A 25,280-nucleotide genomic window follows, 5' to 3' on the forward strand; every position below is an offset into this window, starting at 1 on the left:
CATTTTATTACACGTGGCTACCTCTGCTACTGCTGTTTAAACAGATCAATTGAATACAAACACAGCCCTCAAAGTGTTCAACCCTGATGCTTTTGCTTTATGTTTTAACATTGTCTTTGAGTAGAAAAGGACTGCAGTTAGTCGAATCTAGTAATGTCTAGTGAAAATCAGAAATAGTGTTTGCATGACTTTTGGGTACTATATATTGCAAAATGGATAGTTAGTTATAGTAGTTAAGAGTGTAATGCACACTGGCTGTGAAAGAAATCCCATGATTCTATGCAAGGATTAGCCCACAGGAAGCCAGGTGGATGCCCAACCCTTCTATTGTTTCTGTCCAGTAGAGGCATAGCCAAGACACAGAAAGAGCCTGACATAGCTTCCATAAAGAAAGGATTATAAGTAGACAAAATAAAAAATGACAGAAACTGGTGAAAACAAAAGCATGGTACTTTCATTTCTCAGTTTGGGTGTAAAACAGTATGTTTTTCTTTCTACACTCAGTAAGACTTTCTGTTCCAGGCAGACATCATTTTTCCTTTGACTGATGACATGAACGTTCCATAGGCTCCAAGTAAAGCTAGGAACAGGCCATTCACACACTGCCACCCTGTAGTTTATCTGACATGTATGCTATATACAAAGAAAAGCATTTTACTTTCTACATGCAAGAATATGACAAGCCATCTGTGATGTACTGTAAATGCCCTTCAGTGAACAAATGCAGCATCTTTCTTTTGTTTCTAATAAGCATATTTATTTGATTAGTGTGTTGTTGTGGTTGTTGTTGTTACTGTTGTTGTTGTTGTTCAGAGGGCATTTTTCAGATGTTGTTTCTCTGCACCCACTACATCGATCCCAAGGATGGTTCTCAGCTGATCAGCTTGGCTAGAAGCACCTTCACCACCTGAGCCAGCTTGCTGGCCTAAGGAGTTAAGTTCCTCTTGTGAGTACCTCAAGAATGCCAAGTGCAGAGATTAGCCTTGCAGCTATTTTACTTGACCGACACAGTAGTCCTGTAAGAGGCTCTGTTATAATCTCCACTTACTAGTGAGGGCAACAAAACTTAAAAACACCCTCATTTCCCCAACGCCATACAGTCAGGAAATGGTGACTCTGGCATTGGAACTCAAATATGTTTAACTGACTCTCACAGATCTTTTAAAATGTTTTTCATCAAGGTTTTCATGCAGTATATTTGATCATGTTTCTCCCTCCTCCAACTACTCCCAGATTCCCTTCTCCCAGTTCCACACCTAACTTTATGTTCTCTCTTCTTCTCTAACAAAACAATAATAAGAACCTGAAATCAAAAGAAAAAAAATTAAGACAAAAATTATCAAAGAAAAACAAAGCAAAACAACCCCAGCCCCCAATGCCCTTCCCAAATATCGTGGTGAAGTGAGTGTTCTGCTGGCCACCTCGGGCTGTGGGGCCTGTAAGGTATATAGTTTAGATACCCAGTGATGCCCCATTGAAGGGAACCGATTTTCCCCTTTCCAGCAGGCATCAACTGCAGATAGCTTATTAGTTAGTGGTGGGATCTTATAGCATCCTGTGGGATCCTCTATCCACTCTTAGCACTGGGACCCTGCATTGTTAAAATCTCTTCAGGTCCTGTGATGCTGTCACAGTGTCTGTGAGTTCATATGTGCACCAGGACTTGTGAGTTGTTGGCCAATGGGGTCTTATGAGCCCACAGCAGCCCCTCCCCCAATTATCAGAGGCTATGCCAAGGCTACTGGTCTCTACAACTTGGTGATAAAGCCCTGGCTCTGAAGACAACTCTCACAGCTTTTAAGAATATGTAAGCATAAACCAATGCCACAGAGAAGTTTTTTTTCTACCCTGCAACAGAGAACAGGAAGAATTTATCTTGATTCCTTAACTGGGGTTTCTACCCTCAAGGGCTGGTTGAGTAGATAGGTTGGCAGGCCCTTCCTCCAAGTTTCTGATTTACTAGATCTGGTGTAGGGCTTAATAATTTACCTTTCTATCAAGACCCCATCTAGTTTCAGCACAGTTGCTCACCCTGACCAAAAGAGGGTTTTCTTCCCAGTTATCTGGCACTCCACAGCTGTGTGGAGTAACAGGGTCACGTAGGATTCGGTTTGAGAGCACTAAATAGACAACCCAGAAGAAGGTGGAAGTTGACTTTTCCTCACATAAAGTAAGTGTGGTGGTAGGCTTGGTCTCTTTTGCATCCGAAAATGTGTTATCTGTCTTCAAAGACCAAGGAATTTGCAGCTGCACTGTCTGTCTATGGGCCAGGCCGAAGTGGTTAGCACATGACAGGAATGTTCTTTCTGGAGACTTCTGTTAGCCTCCTACACCACCGACCCTTGCATTTGCATCAAAGTTGAGAAATACAAGTAATTAGTTGTACGCACAATAATTGTTTTAGCTTTTAGCTGTTACCAGCACAAGTTCTTTTCATTAAGAAAGGGAGAATGGATATTTAGTAGAAAAAGCAATCTTTGCCTCTTAATCTACTTCACTGACCACACTGGTGCACACAGAGCTTTGTCCTGGTGAACTTCATGCTCTTCTGAATAAAACATGCAGCATTCCCGGCAACACCTGCTAAGGAGAGAATTCTTTCACCACTGAATCATCTTGACACCTTTGACAAAACCATTAATTGTCTGGGATGTATTGGTTGGTCCCTGAACACTAAATGCTGATACTTGAGCTTCCACCCGTGTGACCTTCAGCAGGCACAGCTCTTCGGAAGTCCCGGTTATCAAATTGTTCCTGGAAAGATATTTATGCTCTTGGGCGCTTCACGCAGAAGAGACATGTTTGGGATATGCTACGGTATCTCAGACTGAGACAAATGAAATTTGGTTTGCTGTTTCATTCTAAACATAATAGCAATGTACCTCAAAGATACATTAGTCACAGGAAAACTTTTAAGCACAGAACAGACATAGGGGACATAAGCAGACCGAGGTATTGTCCTGGGAACCCTGACTCCAGTGTTCAGAGGCAAAGTCAGCAAAACACAGAGCTCAGGTTAGCAGACAGTGTTACACACTGAACTCTAGGATACCCAGCTTGTTGGCCTGGTGTGAAAACTGACTCTGCAAAATCCCAATGTGGGCACGAATGGCTTGGGAAACGGAGACCATGACAACTTTAGTTAGCTAGCTTTGCATGTTGCTTATGTTGGGCCTTCTGTGTTGTTCTGCTTGGCGCTCCATTTCATAGATATTTACTGAGCACTGTGCTGAAGAAAGGGGGCACAGCACTGGACAGACCGGCAATTTCTCTCACTCAGAGAAGACATCCATGTGGGAGGGGCTCCGGTGCTGATGCACAGGGCTTCCAGTGCTCTTGGCAATTTGGTCCCTCCCTCAGCTCCTCTCCCCTCAAAGAAAGCCTGGGGTGGTCCTGCCTGAGAAGCCTTCCTACTGACATTAGCCAGTGGGCTCTTGCCCTTGAGAAAATGAAGATTTTTTTAGCCCCTTCTTATTCTTACTGTGTGTCTGTCTCTGCATGTTTTCTGTGTGTTTATGTATGTCTCTGTTTCTATTTCTCCCTGTCTTTATCTTTCCCTAACTTTCTGTCAGTCTCTCTCTCTCTCTCTCTCTCTCTCTCTCTCTCTCTCTCTCTCTCTCTCCCTCTATCTGTGTGTGTGTGTGTGTGTGTGTACTATTCTTGTGTAAGAAACTAAACAATGAGACCTACAGCCCAGTTTCCTCAGATTCTCATCAGGACCTCAGGTTTTTGTCTTCAACATTAAGTTACCAAAGCAGACGGGACATTTTTTTCAGGACTCCTTTGGCAGGAGTGTGCAATAAACAATGAAACGGAGCTCAGGTGGCAGTGGGTGGGTGGAAGGGAATAGATGACAGTAGAAGAATAGGGAGGATCCTGCAGTTTACCTTTTCTTGGGAGTTTCATCAACTTGGCTAATATGTAACCTTGATTCTCCAGCATTTGTATGTGCACTGTTATTTAGTTCAGACAAGAAAGAAAGAGAAAGATTAGCATGCCATGACTGATCTTAATAACAAAGAAGTAATTAAGCATTTTGAATCAAAGACTTTATGTATCTTCCCATTATTTTTCTCTCTTAGACCTTAGTGTTGTGCATTTTCTTCAGTTATAGAAGAACGTCGATGTCTAGCAAAGTTTTAGACACTGAGATGTGTATTGAATGACTAAAAATATTTTGATGTATGCTGAGATTGCAGCCAAATAAAATAGTCCTAGGTCATCGTTACTGTTCAGATGCAGCAACAGGTCCCCCGGTGCAAGTGTATTTGAGAAATTCATTCTGGAAATGCTCATAAACCATGCTCTGTGTGCCAGTGTGAAAGCCAGAGATTTTATGAATGAGTTTCTGTTTTCTGATCTAATACAACAAAACACGCAGAGTCAGTTTGCTTTGCAATGAGTTTCTTTGCCACTAGAACATCTCATTTTATGGAGTCTCATTCGTGAGTCTGGGTTAATCAAAGTCTTGATTGACTTTAGAGCCTCTTTAATTATAAGACCTAGCCCCCTCCTTTTCAAGCAGATGTTAATCTTCACTCTGTGACTGGGTTGTTGGGTATAAATTGGACAATGTATGGGCAAAATTTCAAGTCCCTGAGGAGATTTTTTTTTTTTTTTTTTTTTTTTTTTTTTTTTTGCTTTGAATGGAATCAGGCACAAGAACAGATTGGCTTCTGTTGTTGTTACAGGCTGGCTGAGTGGACTGCTAGCCTGTTACATAACTGAAGACTTCCTTTTGCTTGTAAATGTCAAGATCAAACTGAGGTCAGTTTTAAATAGCTGACTCGGTGCTAATTAATGTGATTATCCTATACAGGGAAAAGCAAAAGTCCTTGTCCCCTAGGAGTCCTGGCTTTGTTGATAAGAGCAGAGACCTTTTGCATGGACTCTGTTTTCTTTATAATGTTTCTTCTGCAAAGGTAAATTCATTTCTCATAGCATTTGCAAGTAAAATACAAGCTAATTCTTTTTCTGCTGTAATAACATACCTGCTTTTATATGAGGAAAGGAAGTTTATTTAGTCAATAGTTTCAGATGATCTGAAGTATGGTATTAACAACTTTTTAACCATGGAAACAGACTCATGGTGGATCATATCACAACGGCAAAAACTCAGGACAGTGGTGAGTGGGGTTTTCACGGGAAGGATTCAGAGCAAATGCCTGTGTGGTTTGTAATAACATTCTGGCAGAAACTCTCCAATTCTGGAGGACCCAAGCCTCTTGTGTGAAGCAGGCATTATTTCTATTCTTTCAGAAGATGTAGAACTCAGTCCCCAACCCCTTGTCACCAGACCCCATCCCTTAACAGTCTCCTGCAACAGAAGCCTCTGGGAGTCTGAGCTCCCAGAAGATAAATCTGTTAGGTGTCAGGATTAAACCTCAGCCTATGGTTGCATTCACTTATTGCTTCTTTCGGGAAAAATATTTATTGAACCCGCGAGCTAGCATTCTCCTAAGTATTTCCATATAATAACTCATGCAGTTACCCAAACATTCCTATGCAGCTGTATGCCGTTTTATTCATGGAGGTCCCTCAGTGGCCTCAGAGGCCTCTTGTCTGCCTGCCTCTATTCTCCCTTGGTGACTTGGCTCAGGGTACAAACACACTGCTGAGAAAGCCAAGCCTTTCGTTGTCCTGGAGTTTCTTCCTGCCCCTAAACATGACACCTGTTAAAGAGTTTCCTCAAGGTTGGCAAGAGTCAACTCAAGTGCTACCTCTCCAACACATCAGCTTTTTACCATAAACCTAGTCTTGTTCCATATTCCCTAGGTAATGGGAATTCTTACTTGACACCTCATGGATAAAATGAGAAATCTGTGTTTCTTTAGTCATTTCTGCTTCCACATCTTACAAGTACTAGGGATAACCCTATCCTCAGGAAAGCGAGCCAACACCTTATCTCAAACACCAACATATGACTCAAACGATTCCACCCAAGAGTTCCTTGTAAACCACTGAGTGAGGGGTTACCTACAGAAACACAGCCAACTTACAGGTGGATATACCCATAAGCTGCCAATAAAAATCTCCTATCCTCTAGGACCTGAATTTTTGCTCTTATATTGTTCAATTTATACCCAACAATCCAGTAATGGAATGAAGGGTAACATCTGGTAGAAGGAAGGTTGTTAGACTGTACAATGAAAGAAGAGCCCCTCCCTCAGAGGGAAAGTTAATGGTCCCAATCTTGTTCATGTCTCTTGTGGGTTATCTTAGCCACTGGCAGTTGAACAGTGAGAACAGAAGGCTGTATTAAACCTGGGAGACAGCTGGCTCATGTTATTCTGAGTTATGCCTTCCATGTTGTTTGGATTCATTTTTTAAAAATACTTTTTAATTTATTTGTTTTATAAAATATTATTATAGCTCACAAAATTTTTTACATAATAATATGTGATGAATAAACATTTTTTTTCTTTTTATTTTTTTTCCTAAGAAGGACTGAGGCTTCCACATTTTGGCCTTTTACTTTTTGAGTTTCAAACGGTCTGTGAGTTGTTTCTTGGGTATTCAAAGCTTTCTGGGGCTAGTATCCAGTGTGTGTTCTTTTGTGACTGGGTTACCTCACACAGAATGATAATCTCTAGTTCCATCCATTTGCCTAGGAATTTTATAAAATTGTGTTTCTAATTGCTGAGTATTATACTCCATTGTGTAAATGTACCAACATTTTCTATATCCATTCTTCTGTTGAAGAACATCTGTGTTCTTTCCAGCTTCCAGGTATTATAAATAAGACTGCTATGAATATGGTAGCACATGTGTCCTTATTATATGTTGGACCATCTTTGGGGTGTATGAACAGAAGTGGAATAGCTGGATCTTCAAGTAGTACTGTGTCCAATTTTCTGAGGAATCGCCAGACTGATTTCCAGAGTGGTTGTACGAGCTTACAACCCCATTAACAGTGGATGGATGTTCCTCTTTATCCTCATCCTCACCAGCATCTGCTGTCATCTGAGTTTTTGATCTTGGCCATTCTGGTTAGTGTGAGGTGGAATCTCAGGGTTGTTTTGATTTGCATTTCCCTGATGACTAGAGATGTTGAACATTTCTTTAGGTGCTTCTCAGCCATTCAGTATTTCTCAGTTGAGAGTTCTTTGTTTAGCACTGTATGCCACTTTTTAATAGGATTGTTTGATTCTCTGGAGTCTAACTTCTTTGCATATATTGGATATTAGACCTCTATCAGATATGGAGTTGGTAAAGATTTTTTTCCAGTCTGTTGGCTGCCATTTTGTTTTCTTGACAGTGTCCTTAGCTTTACAGAAACTTTGTAATTTCATGTGGTCCCATTTATCAATCTTGATCTTAGAGCATAGGCCATTTGTGTTCTGTTCAGGAAAATTTCCCCTGTGCATATGTGTTCTAAGCTTTTCCCCCACTTTCTCTTTTTATAGTTTCAGTGTGCCTGTTATTATGTGGAGGTCTTTAATCCACTTGCACTTGAGGTTTGTACAAGGAGAGAAGAAAGGACTGGATCCATTTTTTTTCCTGTTTCCACTGTTAACATTCCTTCCAGGCCACCCTGTGTAGCAGAAACTCCCGACATACCTATTTGGTCCTTGCTTAGTGAATCAGCTATAATGCACCTGACATAAAACCTGTCAACACCTGACATTCTCCTCAGCTTAAAACACAATCATAGCACACCTCTGCTTTTGATGTCAACTTAGTGCACATTAATTAATCTCATGCTTGTTTATTTTCTAATCCTTCCTGAAAACCATTCTTAGCATTTCCATTTCATTTCCTATGGTTTTTGTTTTTCATGTGTATGAATATTTTTGCATACATGTATGTAAGTGTACTACTACATGTGTGCCTTGTATCCACAGAAATCAGAAAAGGACCAGATCTCCTAGGACTAGAGTTATAGATGGTTGTAAGCCACCATGTGGTTGCTGATAACCAAACCTGGGTCCTCTGCAAGACCAACTTCTTGAATTACAGAATTACATGATTTATAGTACCTTCAATGTACCACGGATTTATTCTCTTAAAGAAAAAAAAAGAGAGAATGTTCTTCAGAATCAAATGTTAACACACTCTTTCCCTTTGGCCCTGTTGGGAAGTTCCCTGTTCTGTTCCTATGATCTTTTCTTATCCTTGATCCTGATTCAGAAACCCTCAAGAAACCTTTCCAGGTGTTTCATCCACTACTTCCTCCATAAGGAGAACGGGAGCTTTGGCATCTGTCAAGCCTGGCGTTTCTTTCAGTCACAACAGAAGAGTTGGTGTTCACATGCAGGTAATGCGGATCAAGGAAAGGTGTGAGGTGTGGTGGCAAATTCACATTTGTGTTTCAGAGACAAAGCTGAGGCTCGTGAGGACAGGTCAACGTATAGAGTCTTGTACAAGTCTAGTTTTAAAATGGTGAGGATCTAGGACAGTGAAAAAGGGAAGAAAGCAGAGACCAAAAAATACCAGCAGTTCTTGTGATTAATGAAGTAAAATTTGGATTCAAGACTTGTCTTCTAGATGCAGATGGCTGTGATCTGAGGTTCACTGTCTTATATGTGAACCTTTGCATGAAAATATTCAGTGTTTCCCAAGAAAGGCTCCATGGAAGCTGATTACTACTCATGCTATGTGCTGTTTATCAAGGTTTGTGACTTGGCTTATGAAGATCTTAGAGATTTCAGCCTTTGACATTGCATGGTAGCCTTAAACCAATCTTAGAAAGAGATTTTTGCTTTTGTTTGTTTTGTTTTTCTTATACTCATTTTCAGTCTTGAGAGTTTCAGGAAGAAAACGTTGGGTGACTATGTGTTTTGGGTATCAAGATCCTGTTTACCAACCTTGGGACAATTCAGTATTTACATCTGGAGCTATACAAATGTCAGTCCCTTGAAGTTACTCAAGTGGATACAATAATGCCAAAGAGCTGTCTGGGGATGGTTTAATAAATGAGCTTCCAAGGATCCTGAGGGTAGCTATCTTTAAATGTAGAGCTGTTTGCCTTACACTATCAATAAGTTATTGCATTTTTAATGTTATACTACCATCTTCTCATGAGAAGATATGATTGTCCTGTGTCTACACAACACTTTGAACAAAGAAATAAGTCTGAGAATCTGGCTGTCCCCCTACAAAGAAAGATATTATGATTTGGAAAACGAAAAAGAATGCCATTCTTTTAACATTGTTTTGTTGCCGTTGGTGGTGGTGATGATGCTGATTTTCATTTTGTTTTATTTTACTGTTTCTGAATGAGGAACTCATCCCATGGGCCTGGCTGACTGGAAACTCAACTATGTAGACCAGGTTGGTCTAGAATCTGTAGTGAGCCACCTCCTCTGAGAAATAAGGGTAATAAAGGTGGCCACCAGCATGCTTGTCTGTAAAAGCTGGTTTTAATTAAAATATGTTATTGTGTTAGCATATGTGGTATTATTATTTTAAAATCAACCAGTGGAAGTGTTTTTTTAAAAAACTGTTTTCACACTAAATAGAGCAAACACTGGTAGAGAAAACCCAATATAAAAAAAGCTCCTTCTGAGCCTCGATATTTACTTAGAATATTAAAAATATTTCTAAAATTAAATTGATTTTAAGTTAAAATATAAGCACACAAATTTTCTACCCTTTGCTTTTGTTCTTATAACCCATCCATGACCCTTTCCTCAATCTCTCCCAGATAAACCCCTCATTCCCTCACAAATTTATGACCTCATTATCTTTGATTATTCTTGCTACACACTCACACACACACCATATAAATACAACCTGATGAGTCTATTTTTGTAGCTTGTATGTATATGTGAGATAACCAGTTAAGAAGATCATCATTGGAGGGAATTAATTCTTTTTCATCTCCTCTACTTGCCTGTAGTTCTGTGTCTAGGGCTGAGGTCCGTGAGTCTTTCCATTTTCAGGTTACCTTACCATTCTTCGTTAAGGTCTTGTTTAGGGAGCCATATTGTGTACCTTCCCTGTCAATTATGGAGAACTATCTCATAGCAGTGGGGGGGGGGCTGTTGAAAAGCTGCTGGTTTTGTGTAACCTATGATTTAGGAACATTAAACAAAACATGTTTTGTTTGGGATCATGACCCATGATTGAAATTACTTTATATAAAATGCAAGGAAAATTAAAGTAGGTTTTATTGATACACCAAATAATGCTAAGTAAGACATGAAAAGCAGGGATTGAATGCCCTCCATTGTTGATCAACACAGGCTACTGATTGTAAGTCATGGGACAAGAAACATCCCCCTCAACTAGGAAAAAAGAATCAATGAGGAGCTAGAGAGATGTCTCAGTGATTAAAAGCTCTGATTGCTCTTCCAGAGGTCCTGAGTTCAAATCCCAGCAACCACATGGTGGCTCACAACCATCTATAATGAGATTCAATGCCTCTTCTGGTGTGTCTGAAGACAACTATATATAATAAACAAATATTTATTTTAAAAAAAGAATCAATGATATGAAAATGTCCCTGTTCATGGAGCTTAGAGCATGCACCCAGAAGATCCGCCCACGCCGGGAGTCTGTGCTTTTCCAAGCCGCTCTCCTTCCCACAGGATATTGTGCATCTAAGTTTCCCAGAGGCTGTTTTGTCCTCCCCCATTAGAAAATTCTCTTCTCCCACTGCCTGTCTTCAGCTTCTTAAGCAAATTTTTACAACCCTGGCCCACTCAGACATGCCCTTAGTTGATACTGCATTGTTGATACAGTTAGGAACCTTTTCAATTCAGAGATGAACTGTGCCCTTTTCAGAGTTGTATAAGGCAAGCAGAGGTCAGAGAGCTGCTGACTTAGCGTAAGGTGGCTGCCAGGGTCTTGGTTTCAATGGTGGTGTAAGACAGTGCTCAAGGAAAATGACCCCTACAGAGTGAGCCTTAGTCTGGCGCACTCCTGAAGAGTCAGGGCGCCTTGTTGAGAATAACTGACTTCCGATTATAGTGCTCAGGTGTCAGTGATGACAATTCCTGAGAGTACAAACAACACAACATTTAAAAAAGAAAAGAAAATCCTTGTCTGGTCATGCTAAGGGAGAAATATAGAATAGATTTGGACTTTCATTTGAGGTTCTAGGACTTCTGAGTGCTCCATATTGTCTGTGTCCTATGTCATCCACCTTGGGATATCTTCCTGTTGCTTCAGTTTTTTGTGTCTGGTATCCAATAACAAGGAAATAATTCCCACAGACTCTTTTCACTGCTTTGTCTCCTGGTAAGCATGTACCACACCTAGCTTCTCTTGGTAACAAAAGGGATGTGTCATCCTAAGACTTCCCCACCCCATTTACCATGGTTAGTACTAAGTCTCCATCTTGATTGTTCTCTTTTCTTTCCGGTTTCTACAGACTCTGAAGTACAAGGGAGTTGAACTATAAGTCATATCAGTGGAAACAGCCACTCCCTGCTTTAACACTCATCCAGGACAGTTGTCTTCCTCATTCAAAGAGAGCCACTCTGCATTTCTTACTCTCAAGGGGCTTTTCTGAAAAATCCTCCCCTTTAAATCCTTCAAACTGATAAATAAGGACTTAGAGCATGGACTACCCCTTGTCTTGAGGGCAAAGGCAATCAAAGATCTCAAGATACATGTTTCCCAATATGAAGATCAGGATGGCAGCTCCTGAGGCTCGTTGTTAAAGAGTGCCTGCATTATGCTCCATGAAGTTACTTTGAGAGTGTATCCATCTTAGAGACTTTCTATGTCTTATCAATGAGCTCTTGGTCTCTACAATGAATCTGCAATCAGTTCATTTATGGAGTCTAGTCTTGTGGACAAGAAAATTTTCAGTCATGACCAGATTTTCTTCTCTAATGTCTTAAAGTTTTTTAAGACTATCAGAAGAATTAATAGACTGGTGGATGTCCTGAGGGAGCTATATACATACATACATACATACATACATACATACATACATACATACATGCATGCATGCATACATACATACATACATACATGCATACATACATACACACATACATACATACATGCATACATACATACATCAGGAACATGCATATGCTTGTTTGGTATGGAGGTTTCATTGATAGCAATATGCCAAAGACTTCTAATTTCCTTGATATCCCTGGACAAGACAAATCCAGGATATTTATTCTAATCTTAATTGCTAATATCAACTCTTAGATCACATATTACATAGCAACACAAGAACTTTATTTTCTAATTTTCTACCTCTCTATATCTGTCTGTCTGTCCATCTGTCTATCTAATATGTTATCTATCACATATCTTCTATCATCTACTATTATCTTTCTATATATGTGTCTATCTCCTACCTATCATCTATTAATATATCACCTATCACCTGTCTATCATCTATCAATCAATCTATCTATCTATCTATCTATCTATCTATTTATCTACCTATTTATCTATATATTTATTTATCCAACTATCATCTATCTATGTTATAGGACACTTGCAAAGGATTTAAAGGGCTATACAGCAGAGTTCAGTAATCTTCCCAGAAGGAAAGGCAGAAGGGCACAGATATGCAGATAGTCTCTTCAGGAACAGGATGGCAAGCCCAGTCTGGAAGTTTGCTATGCTACCAAAGACCTGGGTTACAGAGTCAGGTAAGAGCTGCACAGGCATGGTATGGAGGAAACTGTAGAGTTAAAGGAAAGGTCCAGGTACAGATGATTGATTAAGCCGATAAGTGAATGGCAAGTCCAGACAGATTCATGTGTAGTTAGATGGATAGATAGTGATTGAAATAAGCCATGTCAGTGGCAGAGTCTAAGCAGAGCTCACAGTTTTCATGGGGTGATCAGAGATCAGTCAGTTGGGTGCCACCTTGGTTCCTCTTCTTTATGAGGTCCAGTGGGAATGTCATACCCTTTCCTCAATCTACTGTGCCTGACCCTCTAGCTGGCCTGACTTTCCTGATAGAATTGTAACGTGTTCATATGCTCCTACAGTCCACAATTTCTTTGATAACTTCATAGGACTGTATCCTCCTACTTTTAAGACTACATTATGTATCATTAGGTGCTTTGTGGGCGATGCCAGACAAATAGAGCTGTCTGTATGTCCACCAAGGTAAAGAGCTTCTATTTTCTAAATGAAATTAAATGCTGTCTCTAAAATGGAGTCTCTGAGTACAAGGCATAATCTATCAAAATAACTGTTTTACAAGGTAGGGCTTGGTCATTTTTCAGCTGAAGGTCTTTAAGAATTATTGTTTGTTTGTTTGAAGAGTTGGGCTCTGCACCCTTGCGCAGGAATAACTCTGCTCTCAATTGTGTCCTGAAATACTGTTTTAGTTGTACATAAACACTGAAGTTCTTGGGAAAAAAAAACTTGTTAAAGGCAAATCATTAATGAATCCAAACATCTGTTTCCAATGGTCTAAGACTCAAGATAGGATGGGGAATTTGTTGTTTCTTTAAAGGTAAGTTTGAAATGAGATGACATCAGTGAGTCAAACTAGATCTTCAGGTACCAGGCTTCCTCCTGTCCACAGGTGAGATAAGAATTATTGCTATATCTTGTAGTGTTGTTGGCCTGCCTTGGGGAGTTTGACTGGCCTTATCCCACTCCATTGCTGGGCGGGTACTGGGCTGAAGGGAAACACTGAGACACTGCTCCAGTCCATGAGGCTCTCGGGCTCTTGGGCATCCAGACACCACTTAGAGTCTCAGAAAAGCAGAGAACAGAGTGGGAGGGGGCACAGGCTGCAGGGGTAGGGGAGACCTCCGGCTGGTCCCACGGGGGTTATTGTCCTTGGCTAGATGGTGCCAGGCTTGGTGGTAGTTGTAGCTGGGAACACAGAGTGGCCTTCCATTGGATATTAGGCTGCAGCTTTGTAGATAAAGACCTTCCTCATGGCTCCCCATGGCAGACCTTGGTGAAAAGAGCCTGACCATGGTTCCAAACTGTTTATTGTCAGGGCAGAAAATAGATGCATAAAACCAAACCCCACTTCTCAGGCTGGGCCTGAGATTAAATACTTTTTGCAGGGTGGAATGTCTGAAAAGGGAAGCATATTGGCATGCCCTCTGAATCTCTCGGTACCTTATTAGCATTGAGAAATCTGTTTTGAGCCTACTTGACCTGTGGTCACATCTCTTTTTCTTGGTCTGAGATGTTAGGGATGCCTCATCTACAATTGGAAGTGCTTGGGGCATTGCCCTTAAGTGACTGATGGCTATAAATCTATGGGGTGGGGGTGGGAGGGCTGTGGCTATGTGACAGGGGCCTGGTGTTAGAAGCTGGTGAAGCTTTTACTATCTCTTCAGGGTCTCTGGGACATCTAGCCTTCAGCCTGACCTTACCAGGCTTCCTCTCTTGGTCCACCGCCCCACATATCTCTATTTCATCTCTTATTGCTTCAGAGTTGCATAATCTGTAGTAATAGTCTAGACCAGCATGTAAAGCTCTTACAACATGGGTAGCCTTTGTTTTCAAAGTTTTTTCCTTTACAACCTAAGCTCTGCAAAACTTGGTTAGATTTGGGTTTTGAGCGGTTTTGTGAAAATCTAGTTTACACAATTACTTACTGAAAATCTATGTGTAGGTTGTCAAGCAGAAAATCTAGGAGCACAGACAAGAAGCAATAAATGAACCTGTAATTTGATGTTACTTAATAGGGTGATTTTAACAATTGCATTGAATGGCTGGATGAATGTCCAGTCTTAAATTGCTCCATGGCTTCAATTACATTTACTGAGAGGGGGAAAGACATAGATTGAAAGTAGATCCACTTTGAGCTCAGTGATTCTATCATGTCTAGTATATGATCAAATAACACATTAAGAAAATTTCTCAATATGTGTGTATTTGTATGAGTGATAATCAAGCAGCTGATTATATAAACATCGAGAGTCATTAACATACAGCATTTAAACCACAATTGTCAAGGAGATTACATAGAGGTCTCTACATGCCGGTGCACCAAGCAAAGAGCAAGAATGAGCCCTTTGATTTCTACAGTCAGAAGATTGAAAGACTAGACAGAGTCCAGCCAAAGCTACAGGAGAAATCCAGAAAATGTCCTGGAGGTAGAAAGAGAAGATTGTTGAAAGGGGCATGGAGTCCTCAGATGTGCAATATTTTATACTGTGAGGTTGAATACAGTGGCCAGAAAGGATGCACTGCATTTGCTGAAGAGAGAATGGTAGACACTTGACACAGTAAGAACCAGTAGAGCACAGGAAGGCAGAAGGCAGACTAAAAGAGAGGTGTAATTGAAGGTTGCCTCAACTGCCTAGAACTGGGGACTTTTGTCCATAACAATATGTATGTGTATGAGGAAGGAAAGGGGGAGGGGTGAAAGAGACAGATGAGCAGGAAAAGAAAGGAGTGGCAGGAAACAAATGGCAGGAGAGTGAGCAATCTCTGAAAATCTAACGTAGGATTCAGACAGACTTCAGGAGTGTCCCCACTTCCCGGTGAGATACGCCAACAAATAATGTTAAAGCCAGTTTGCTTTAAACCTCTAAAATACAACAACCTCGAGAAATTGGTGATACTTCGCTGAAGAAACCCCCTAGTTCTTTTCTTAGATGTAGGCATGAGGAAGAGGAGGGTTCCCAGTGGTCAGTGCCAGCAGAGTCAGGCAAGTTGTTCTGTGTCTACTCACTGCAAGGCCAGGCTAATGCGGCCTTTCTCCATATGAGGCATACACTGTGGCAACCGCCACGCCTAGTGACAGCCACAGATTCCTCATCCTTGTCCGTGTTGCCCTGTCTTCTTTTTGCATATTTGGCACATTAGACATGACACAGTTTAAATATTCTTTTGAAATGCCATGCCATGAGGATTCTTATGTGACCAGGATTCTATGAGAACTGAAAGCAGCGTGCAGATTTGAGTGTGAAGCTTGATGAAGTTAAGTTGATGTGATTGTCTTGTGTGTCTTTTGGAGAAGGGGCAGGTGCATTTTAGTAAATACAGAATATAGGCATCATATTATGTGGGAGCATCTTGGACAATCCATATATTATGAGAGCATATGGGTATATACACATTTTGTACATGCACACACACACACACATATATGTATATACATGTATGCTTGTGTAATGAACATATATGTATATGAATATATGTATATCTGTGTGGTAGTGTGAAGAATAGCTTTCTTGGGCTCATATGCTCTAATACTTGGTCCCAGTTAATGGAACTGTTTAGAAAGGATTAGGAAGTGTGGCCTTTTAGGAGCAGCTATGTCACTTTGATTGATCTCAAAGAAATCATATGCTCAAAGATGCCAAAGAGAGTTCCTTTTCAATTTTGCTTAGAAAATGAATTTTCTCACTACTGAGTCTGTAGATAAGTAGGTAGCATCACTGCTGTGTGAAGACAGCTGGTTAGTATTGGGAAATACTGAGGCCAGCACAGGCACAGTGCTGAGATATAGAAACAGGAAGAGATAGGGTATGTTGACTCCTTTTGAATTTAGAGAGTCTATCTAAGAATGAAACACTAGCTATCGCTGACTCTCCAGTGATATAGATCAATTTCGTGGAAAGAGAAAATATGAAGGGATGCTTGCTTGAGGATGTTTGACTCAGCACAAAGCAAGGAAATGATGGTAACTGAGGAATAAGAGAAGGGAGAAGTTCAATGACATTGTTCATTTGTGGGAAATTTATATTTCATATGGTGAGCAGAATTGTCTAGAATGGGCAATTCACAAAACAGAGTAGATTGGGTGATGTCAGAGGAAAGACAGCAGAAGCAAAAGTTTTGTTATAAGAGATGATAAAATTTAAAGAGATGGCCTTTGGAAATACAAAGAATATCTTCTCTGTTGATCCATTATGGACTCTTTTTACAAAGCAGAAACTTAGTTAACAACGCAAAAAGCCTGGCTACCATCTCACATAACAGCAAGGTTAGAGAAGGATACTTCAGGTTAATTCAGACAGTCAGGGGTACTCATTCAAAGTGTGATTACCATTCATTTCTGCCTTACCTGCATCCATACACACAAATATACACCTTGTAAGACACCCTCAACAAGGCCAAGTACCACATGCAGGTGAGACAACATCCTGGAACAGTCTTTTCAAAACTCTGGTAAAATTATTCTCTTCAAGTGTCTTTATTGTATTGCATAATCATTTCTAAAATAGTAACTTATACCCGCATGTCAGACAAACATGGCAGCTTATTTCAGCCATGATTCAAGTGCTGGGCTGGGCAAAACCAAGCTCACTTTCACGTGTAGCTTCTACATTCTAGTTGGATTTTGGTTCAAGGGATAAACAGGAAAAATGCTGTCAGACAAAAAGGATTACTTTGGTTTTCTGTATTTGGTAGGATGTGTTTTTGGCATAGGATATGGTCTGCTGTAGAAAAGGCTCTGGGGCATACTGAGAAGAATGTCTGCTCCATTTGTGCTCAATGAAATACTGTCTTTATGTCTGCGGATACAATGTAACTCAAAGGTTTCTTTGTTGGTCTTTAGTTTGGATGACCGATTTGAAAATGAAGGCAACATATACTAATCGCCAGCATTGTACCTGGACCAATCTGACATTTTGTGTCCATTAGTGATTTGGTTTGTTTTGTTTTTAATAAACGTGGGCATGCCAATATTTGATACATATGCATTTACGGTTGTTATAAATTTCTCAGTGAACTGTTCACCTCCTTAGTGTAGAGTGATGTTCTTAATCTCTAGTAACTCATTTATTGTTTGAAAGCTATTTTATCAGATGTCAGAAAAGCTATACAACGTGCTTTTCAACTACCATTCACTTGAAGATTGTTTTCTGTTGTTTGCCTCTCACCCAGTAAATGTCCTTATCAGAGAGAGATCTGTTTCCTGGAGACCACAGATAGTTGGATGTAGTTGTTTTGTTTTTAAATCCAGTCAACCAGTCTGCTTCTCTTTCCTGGCAACTTCAGGCCATTTACTTTATTATTGAGAGATGTTCGTTGATTCTGTGATTTTGTTGGTCATTTCCTTGTTGGTTGGATTATGGTTTGTTCCTTATTTCTTCCCTACTCATGAGGGTTTTTGGTACTGATGGAGTCCTACCTTTCCTTTCCTTGTTTGTAATGGTGAGCGAGGAACATTTATTGAGAGGTAGAGTAACAGCTCTCTGCTGTCCTTTGTCCACCTTATCCTCTCATAAAATGTATTCCTCCCTGCCCTCTTGTGACCTAGACTTCCTTGTCTTCTGTATAAGATTCCTTTAAGTATCTTCAGGTTTCTGCTGTGCTGCCTTGGACATGTCTTTGTTTCTTTGATTGATAAAGCTATCATGGTTGACTCTTATTTATACTCAGGAATATATATGCATGTGTGTTTACATATGTATGTGTGCATGAATATATATATATATATATATATATATATATATATATATATATATATATATATATATATATATATATATATATATATATTTCCATGCTTTTTTAGAGTTATTTAAGAGATCTGATGTTATTTGGGGGGAAAGATAGAAACTCAATTAAAGAGCTGATTTCTTCAGATTGGCCTCTAGGCAAGCAAGCCTGTGAGATTATTTTCTTGGTAAATTATTGATATAGTAGGGCATAGATCACAGTGGGCAGTGTCTCCCCTGGGCAGGCGGGCTTGGGTTCTGTAAGAAAACTGACTGAGGAAGCCATGAGGAGAATGCCAGTGAGTCACTTTCAAACACAGTCTTTGAATCAGCTCCTGCCTCCAGGTTCCTGTCTTGATTTTCCGTCATGAGAGACTGTTATTGAGGCATGAAAGCCAAATAAATCTTTTTCTCTCCAAAGTTGCTTTTGGTCATGATGTGTTACCATAGCAACAAAAGCCCTAAGACACACATTTAGGGTCAAAGTCCACTGCCTAGTCCAAAATCTTGAACATTTATTAGTATTTATTATTATCACCAAATAATTCTATAGCTTTGCTTATTTAGTCATTAATTCATTTGAGTTGATTTCTGTGTAAATTGTGGTAGGGGTCCATCCAACACCATGTTTTTGCATTATATTATCTTCTTGTCCTAATAATTTTTTGGAGAAAATCTTCATAGTAATCTTTTTGACATATTGGTCAAAAGTCTGTTAAGTCTTTGGAATGAATTATATTTTATTAGTTCATAATCTGTCCTTGTCCCAGACTGGCCGTATGTTGATTATTACAGATCTGTGTGCTCTGAAATTGAGAGATGATTGTCCTGCAATCTTCTTCTATTAGATGATTTTGAATAATTGAATTCCTTGGTACTCCATAAAAGTTAAATAATCAATGTGTTTATTCTGAAATTTTATTTGCATTTTAAATGTTATCCCCCTTTCTGGTTTCCCCTCTGCAACCCCCTATTCTATCCTCTCTCCCCACTGCTTCTATAAGGATGCTCTCCCACCCACCCACATACCCACTCCAGCCTCACCACCCTGGCATTCCCCTATACTAGGGCATCGAGCCTCCACAGGACCAAGGGCCTTCATGCCCATTGATGCCAGATAAGGCCATCTCTGCTACATATGCAGCTGGAACCTTGGGTCCCTATGAAGTTCAAACCCCTTCAGCTCCCTCAGTCTTTTCCCTAATTCCTCTATTGGGGACCTCGTGCTCAGTTTGATGGTTGGCTGCGAGCATATGCATTTGTATTGGCCAGGCTCTGGCACAGCTTCTTAGGAATCAGCTATATACCAGGCTCCTGTCAGAAAGCAGTTCCTGGCATTAACAATAGTGTCTGGATTTGGTATCTGCAGATGGAATTGATCCCTAGGTGGGACAGTCTCTGAATGCCCTTTTCTTCAGTTTCTGCACTACTCTTTGTCCCTGTATTTCCTTTAGACTGGAGCAATTCTGAGTTAATATTTTTGAGAAGGGTGGGTAGCTCCATCCTTTAACCAGGGGCCTTGCCTAACCACTGGCTATGGCAAGTCTATAATTTTAATAATGGTTACATTTAATTTACATTTAATTTATAATTGGCAACATAATAGCATTAAATTTTTCACTCTCTCTGAACATTGGATGTCTTTCCATGTATTTAGGTCTTATTTAATTTCTTTCAGTAATATTTGTAGTTTCAGCATACCAACCATTTCTGTGCTTAAATTTATAACTAGGATGTATTTTTCAGTATGCTATTATAGATGGATTTTTAAATTTTTCTTTTTTTATTGGATATTCTCTGTATTTACATTTCAGGTGTTATTACTTCCCCCAATCCCATCCCCTTTTTCCCCCCCATTGCCTCCATGAAGGTGCTCCCTCTCCCAACAGCTCTCTCCCACCTCAGCATCTCTACACTGGGAAAACGAGCCTTTGCTGGACTAAAGGCCTTCTCCTCTCACTGATGCCAGAGAATCCTGTCCTCTGCTGCATATGCACCTGGAGCCATAGGTCTCTCCACACAAACTCATTGGTTGGTATTTTAGTCCCTGGGAGCTGCGGTGGGTTTGGTTACTTGATCATTTTGCTCTTCCAATGGGCTTGCAGACCCTTTCAGCTCCTTCAGCCCTTTCTCTAGCTCCTTCATTGGGGTTCATGTGTTCAGTTTGATGGTTAGCTGCTTAAATTTTTTTATGTCATTGGTTATTGCCCATCATTTTAATTGTATGTTTTGCCTTCCAACTAACCTTGCTGAACTACAGTTTTTCCCTAGACATTGTTGCAGTTGCTTCCCATATTTTGGTCTTCCTATTTGGTTCATTTATATGTTTTTAATCTTGATGAAATAATATTTTGTCAACATATAATGACCTTGGTTTTAATAAAAAATACTTCAGAACAATACTATTTAAAACATTTCATTACATTTTTTTTCATGTGAGTGTGTATAAGCAGACCAAAGCCAAGATTGGTGCAGGCCAATATGATTTTGTTTGCATGTGGGTATTAATATGGGATTTTATGTGACCTATATTTACCTCAGAGTCACTGTATAGTCAAGAAAGACCTTGACCTCAATCTCATCCTGCCTCCACTTTCTCAGGACTCTGATCTCAGGGGTCTAACTCAACCACCTTTAACACTAGCACTAAGGTCAGTGTTCATTGAATTCTTTGTTCATTTTCCTTGGTGATTTATAGTTTATTCTGAACTTTTGGGGAACTAATCTGTAGAAGTACAGAAAAGCGCAAAGCAGCATAGTAAAATGCAGCCGTCTGCATTGTGGTGAGAGTACCGGTGAATTGTGGGCCCAGCACTCGAACAGGGATCTCTTAACTCTGGGTGAAGACTTCTCTAAGTTATTCTGAGCCTGTGTTAAACTGTTGTATACAAAGAAGGATATGAGGTTAATATCTACCTTTAAAAAAGTGCAATGCCAAGATGAGGAGATGTCTTACTTGTAGAAGAGAAAGTAAATTCCTCATGTAGATGAGTAGATGAGTTAACATTCTGAGAAAGTCTTCACAGAGCTCATCTTTGTGGACAGCCTCAGAACCAAGGCTGGGCACGACTAAGAGCCCAGTGATTGGAGGCAGACCGATTTAGTCTGAATCTATTTCATTTGATTAGCTATGAGGTCCTAAGCAAGCCAATTCACCACTGAGTATCTAATTTTTCGCTCTTTAAGAGGTGATACCAAAAGAAAGTATAATCAAAACTGCACATGGGGTTCCAGGTGGTGGAGTAATATAACCTTTATGGTTAGCATCTAACATAATATTTCTACAAAACATTACCATGTGCCTACAAAATACATGTAAGCGCTTCTTTTCCTAGCTTTTGATTTGTGATCAAGTATATGGAATTCAGGGATCACATAGTTTATCAGCTGAATACTTACAGTAGTAAATGATAGAAAACCTACTTCCTTGGATAACTTCTTTAGTGGTATCCACTTCCTTATGGCTCACTGTTGGTTATAGGTAGGTTGAACTTCAAGGCTTAGTGATAAAGCATTCCAATATTACCCTCAGAAATATGTTTTCCCTGTTATTCTTCCTTCCAAAGTGTGGGTCATCCAGTGTCTGGCTTGCTTGGTGTTTGTAGTATGGCTACAACACTGTTATATCTGGTAGATAAGAGAACACATGTCAAAGGAAAGTTCAATCTGGTTGAAACTCAACCTACTGTCTGTAAAATGGGAATAACAACAATGTAAACTCCTGAATGTAGCATGATATGGGAGGGGGTAGGCATGACCAACATCCAGTATTTGAAATATTCAAAGAATAATAAAATATTTTTAACACTGGCATGGATGTTGATAGAGATTAGAGGAGACAGAAGAACAATGAGAATCATGATACTCAATACTTAATATGTTGCAGGTTGCCTGCTGAGTGTTGCTCTTTTGTGAACACACATAATGCACATGATTTAGGTAATATTCTTTTCTTCCCCCACAAAGGGAAATGAGAGGCCCAGCAACTTAACTCAGCCACTTAGCAAAACTGAGATTTCTCTCTAAAGCCTTTGACACCGAGTCTATATGATTGGCTTAGTCTATTCTAGAAAGGCAGAAGTGGGCTCAGAGAAGCCAGATCATGTTCCCAAGCTACTACCTGCCCAAGAGTCAACTGCCTTAGTAGCCATAAAAGCATATTGAGCTTCAGAATTGAAAGATATCACCAATAGTTGTTGGAATGTGCATTTCTTCTGGCTTTAGGGATTCCTAGCACGTTATACAGTGACTGTGTAAAGTTCCAACTGAACAAATTTGTGTTAATTAAATGATTGTGTATTTAGACTGGGGAAGTCTGTGTGTGGTGTAAGATATACTGGCTCACCCACTTCCTTTCATATTGCTTTCTTCATGTGGTATACTACTTAAAAGCACGGATTTTGAAGGGGAAAAAGTATACATTGCAGTAAAATCTAGGAAACGTGAAAGAGGTATTCAGAGATCATCTAAGCTTCAGAAGATACAGAGAGATGATATGAACATGAAACTCTCCAGATTTTCCAGTGACTCTCAGAGGTGTCACTGAACTTCTGAGGCAGAGCGCAGAGCTGAGAGTAAGGAAGCACCAGTCAGGAAGCCAGGTCTCTGAGAAACTAGGGCCATCACACCACACCCTCAAGAGGGATCTGAAAAGTCGAACAAGCACAAAGCTATATTTTGGTTGTGATTTGCATAGACCTGGCTTTAATAAGACTTAAACTTGAAGCATTTAACTTCCAACTTTCACCCCTACCTCTAACATAGTTGCTCTTGTAGTGTTTGAGTGAGTGAGATCCTATACACTCTCTGGAGAGCTGAAGACCACCAGGAGTTAAGTTTCAAAAACCAGGATAATCACAAAATGGTTTTCATCGATAGCTGAAAGTGGTACCAGCTTTCTAATAATGCCAGCAGTGGTACCCCAGAACTCAGAGGAGGTGCATGCTGAGACCCTGGTCAAAGGAGATGTCTCCTGCATTGTAACTGTGTTCTTACCTCACTTGCCCATGTTAGAAGTAATGAAATCAATGAAATTTTCCTTTTTCTCATGTGATTTGCCATTTGTAGAGAATGTTGAAGAAGCCCTTCATGGAAAGACTTAACAGACCTTAGCAGAAGACAATGAATTCCTATGTTGGCCCTTTTAAAGGAACCTTTAAAGTACTGCTGAATCCTATGTCCTTACAACATCTTATCTTCAGCTTACAGCTTCTGAAGCAACAAAATCACAACTACTCAAGAAAGTTTCCCTGCTGGAAGGAAGGCTAGAGGATGTGAACCGAAAGAATGTTGGTGGAGAGTTATATGAAAACATGGTTCTTGAGAAAGACAAGGTATGTGGAAGAAAACTCATCTGTTTTAAGCCATTTAACCATATGTGACAAGTCTGTAAGCCATTGCTGGGTTGAAAGTTCTCACTTAAACAGCTGGAACTTTCACTCTGTGCTAACAAGCACATAGAAGCTGTTTCTACTAAAAGTGTTGACTCGTCCCTGTGGCCCACAGGTAATTAAACTCATAAGGGAAAACGTAGAGCTCTACCTGCATTCTGTCTGCCTCTTTGGATGAAGGCATAGAGATAAGTCACTGTCTAAACCAAAATCTGGCAGAAAGAAGCACTCCCTCCAGATGAGAGCAGTTGTCCATATGAATGAGTTATACTCTAAAATTAAGTTTAGAGCAGAGGACCACCATGCAGAAGGCCCAGCTGAGGAAATGGTGGACCGGTGCTGGATGGATCACCTAGAGTGCTTCACTGTGCAGACTTCTTGTCTTCTAGTTTCACATCAGTACCCCAGAACTCAGACGGGGCAAGGGGTGTCACTGGAGCCCGAAATTTGTTCCTCTTTCCAATGTGACCATGCTAGATATGTCTCCTTTCTCTTCTGTTTACTATTATTTCCCTTAATTGTGGTACTGGGATAGGGGCCTGGGGCTGCTTTATTGAGAGTTCCAGAGCCCAAACTTTTAACCTAGAATCTATTAACTGTAGAGATTTACTTAGACTGTACAGGGACCTGAGTTTAATTTTCAGCATTGAAAAACAAATTTTGTGTTCAAATTTGAGTTAATAGTGTGAATATAATATTTCCATTTGTAAAAGTAACTTTATTTCCTGGCAAACCTGGGCAGATTAGAAGTTTAAGTTACATTTTAAGCATTTTTTTTGATAATGTACTTCTATGGGCAATATTAACAGCAGAGTCTATTTTGTATATGATATCAAATATATATTTATTTCCTAGTTTTTAAGTTTAGACCTTATGAAGAACTTATTTTTTGTAAAATAAAAAGTGGACCTTAAATTTTGATGTGTTGTCTTAGTTGGAGTTACTATTTTTATGACAAAACACATGAACAAAATGAAGTTGAGGAGGAACGGTTTTATTTGGCTTACACTTGCATATTGCTGCTCATTATTGAAGACGTCAGGACAGGAACTCAGACAGAGCAGGAACCAGGAGACAGGAGCTGATGCAGAGGTCATAGAGGAGCTCTAACTGGCTTGGTCCCCATAGCTTACTGAGCCTGCTTTCTTATAAAACCCAGGACCATCAGCCCAGGGATGGCACCATGTGTAATGACCTGGGCCCTCCCCGATTAACCATTAATTAATAAAATGTCCTATAGACAGTTCTTATTGAAGCATTCTCTCAACTGAGGCTTCCTCCTTTAAAATACTTCTAGTTTGTGCCATGTTGAAACAAACTATCCAGTACACACATGTTTTTAGTTTGTAACATGATGGATCCTTAAAAACTTATATATCATTGTATAAATTTGCCTCTTGTTCAACCCACAGAATTTGTATATGCCTATGGATATGTTTCTTGTAAAAGTAGTTATGTGCTCATACACATGAACACACACACACACACACACACACACACACACACAAAAACAAACAAACAAACAAAACCACCTCATTACCTCGCACTATCATTTCTCCTGACCACTTCCCAGAAGTTGACGTACTTTGTACTTTGC

The 25,280-nt window shown here is 39.9% G+C and overlaps 1 protein-coding gene across 2 annotated transcripts in view; it reads left to right on the forward strand.

The window, feature by feature from the left end:
* CCDC192 (coiled-coil domain containing 192) overlaps window positions 1–25,280 on the forward strand; it is a gene marked incomplete at both ends in the record, with an annotated part of 188,888 nt that overhangs the window by 30,991 nt on the left and 132,617 nt on the right. For both annotated transcript variants that reach the window (XM_080919879.1, XM_080919880.1), the window contains one exon: window positions 23,495–23,626. In XM_080919879.1, coding sequence (XP_080776005.1) covers window positions 23,495–23,626 — 132 coding nt within the window. The remainder of the gene's footprint in view (window positions 1–23,494; window positions 23,627–25,280) is intronic.

This window comes from Micromys minutus, assembly GCF_963924665.1.
Source record: "Micromys minutus genome assembly, chromosome: 8".
Lineage (NCBI taxonomy): Eukaryota > Metazoa > Chordata > Mammalia > Rodentia > Muridae > Micromys > Micromys minutus.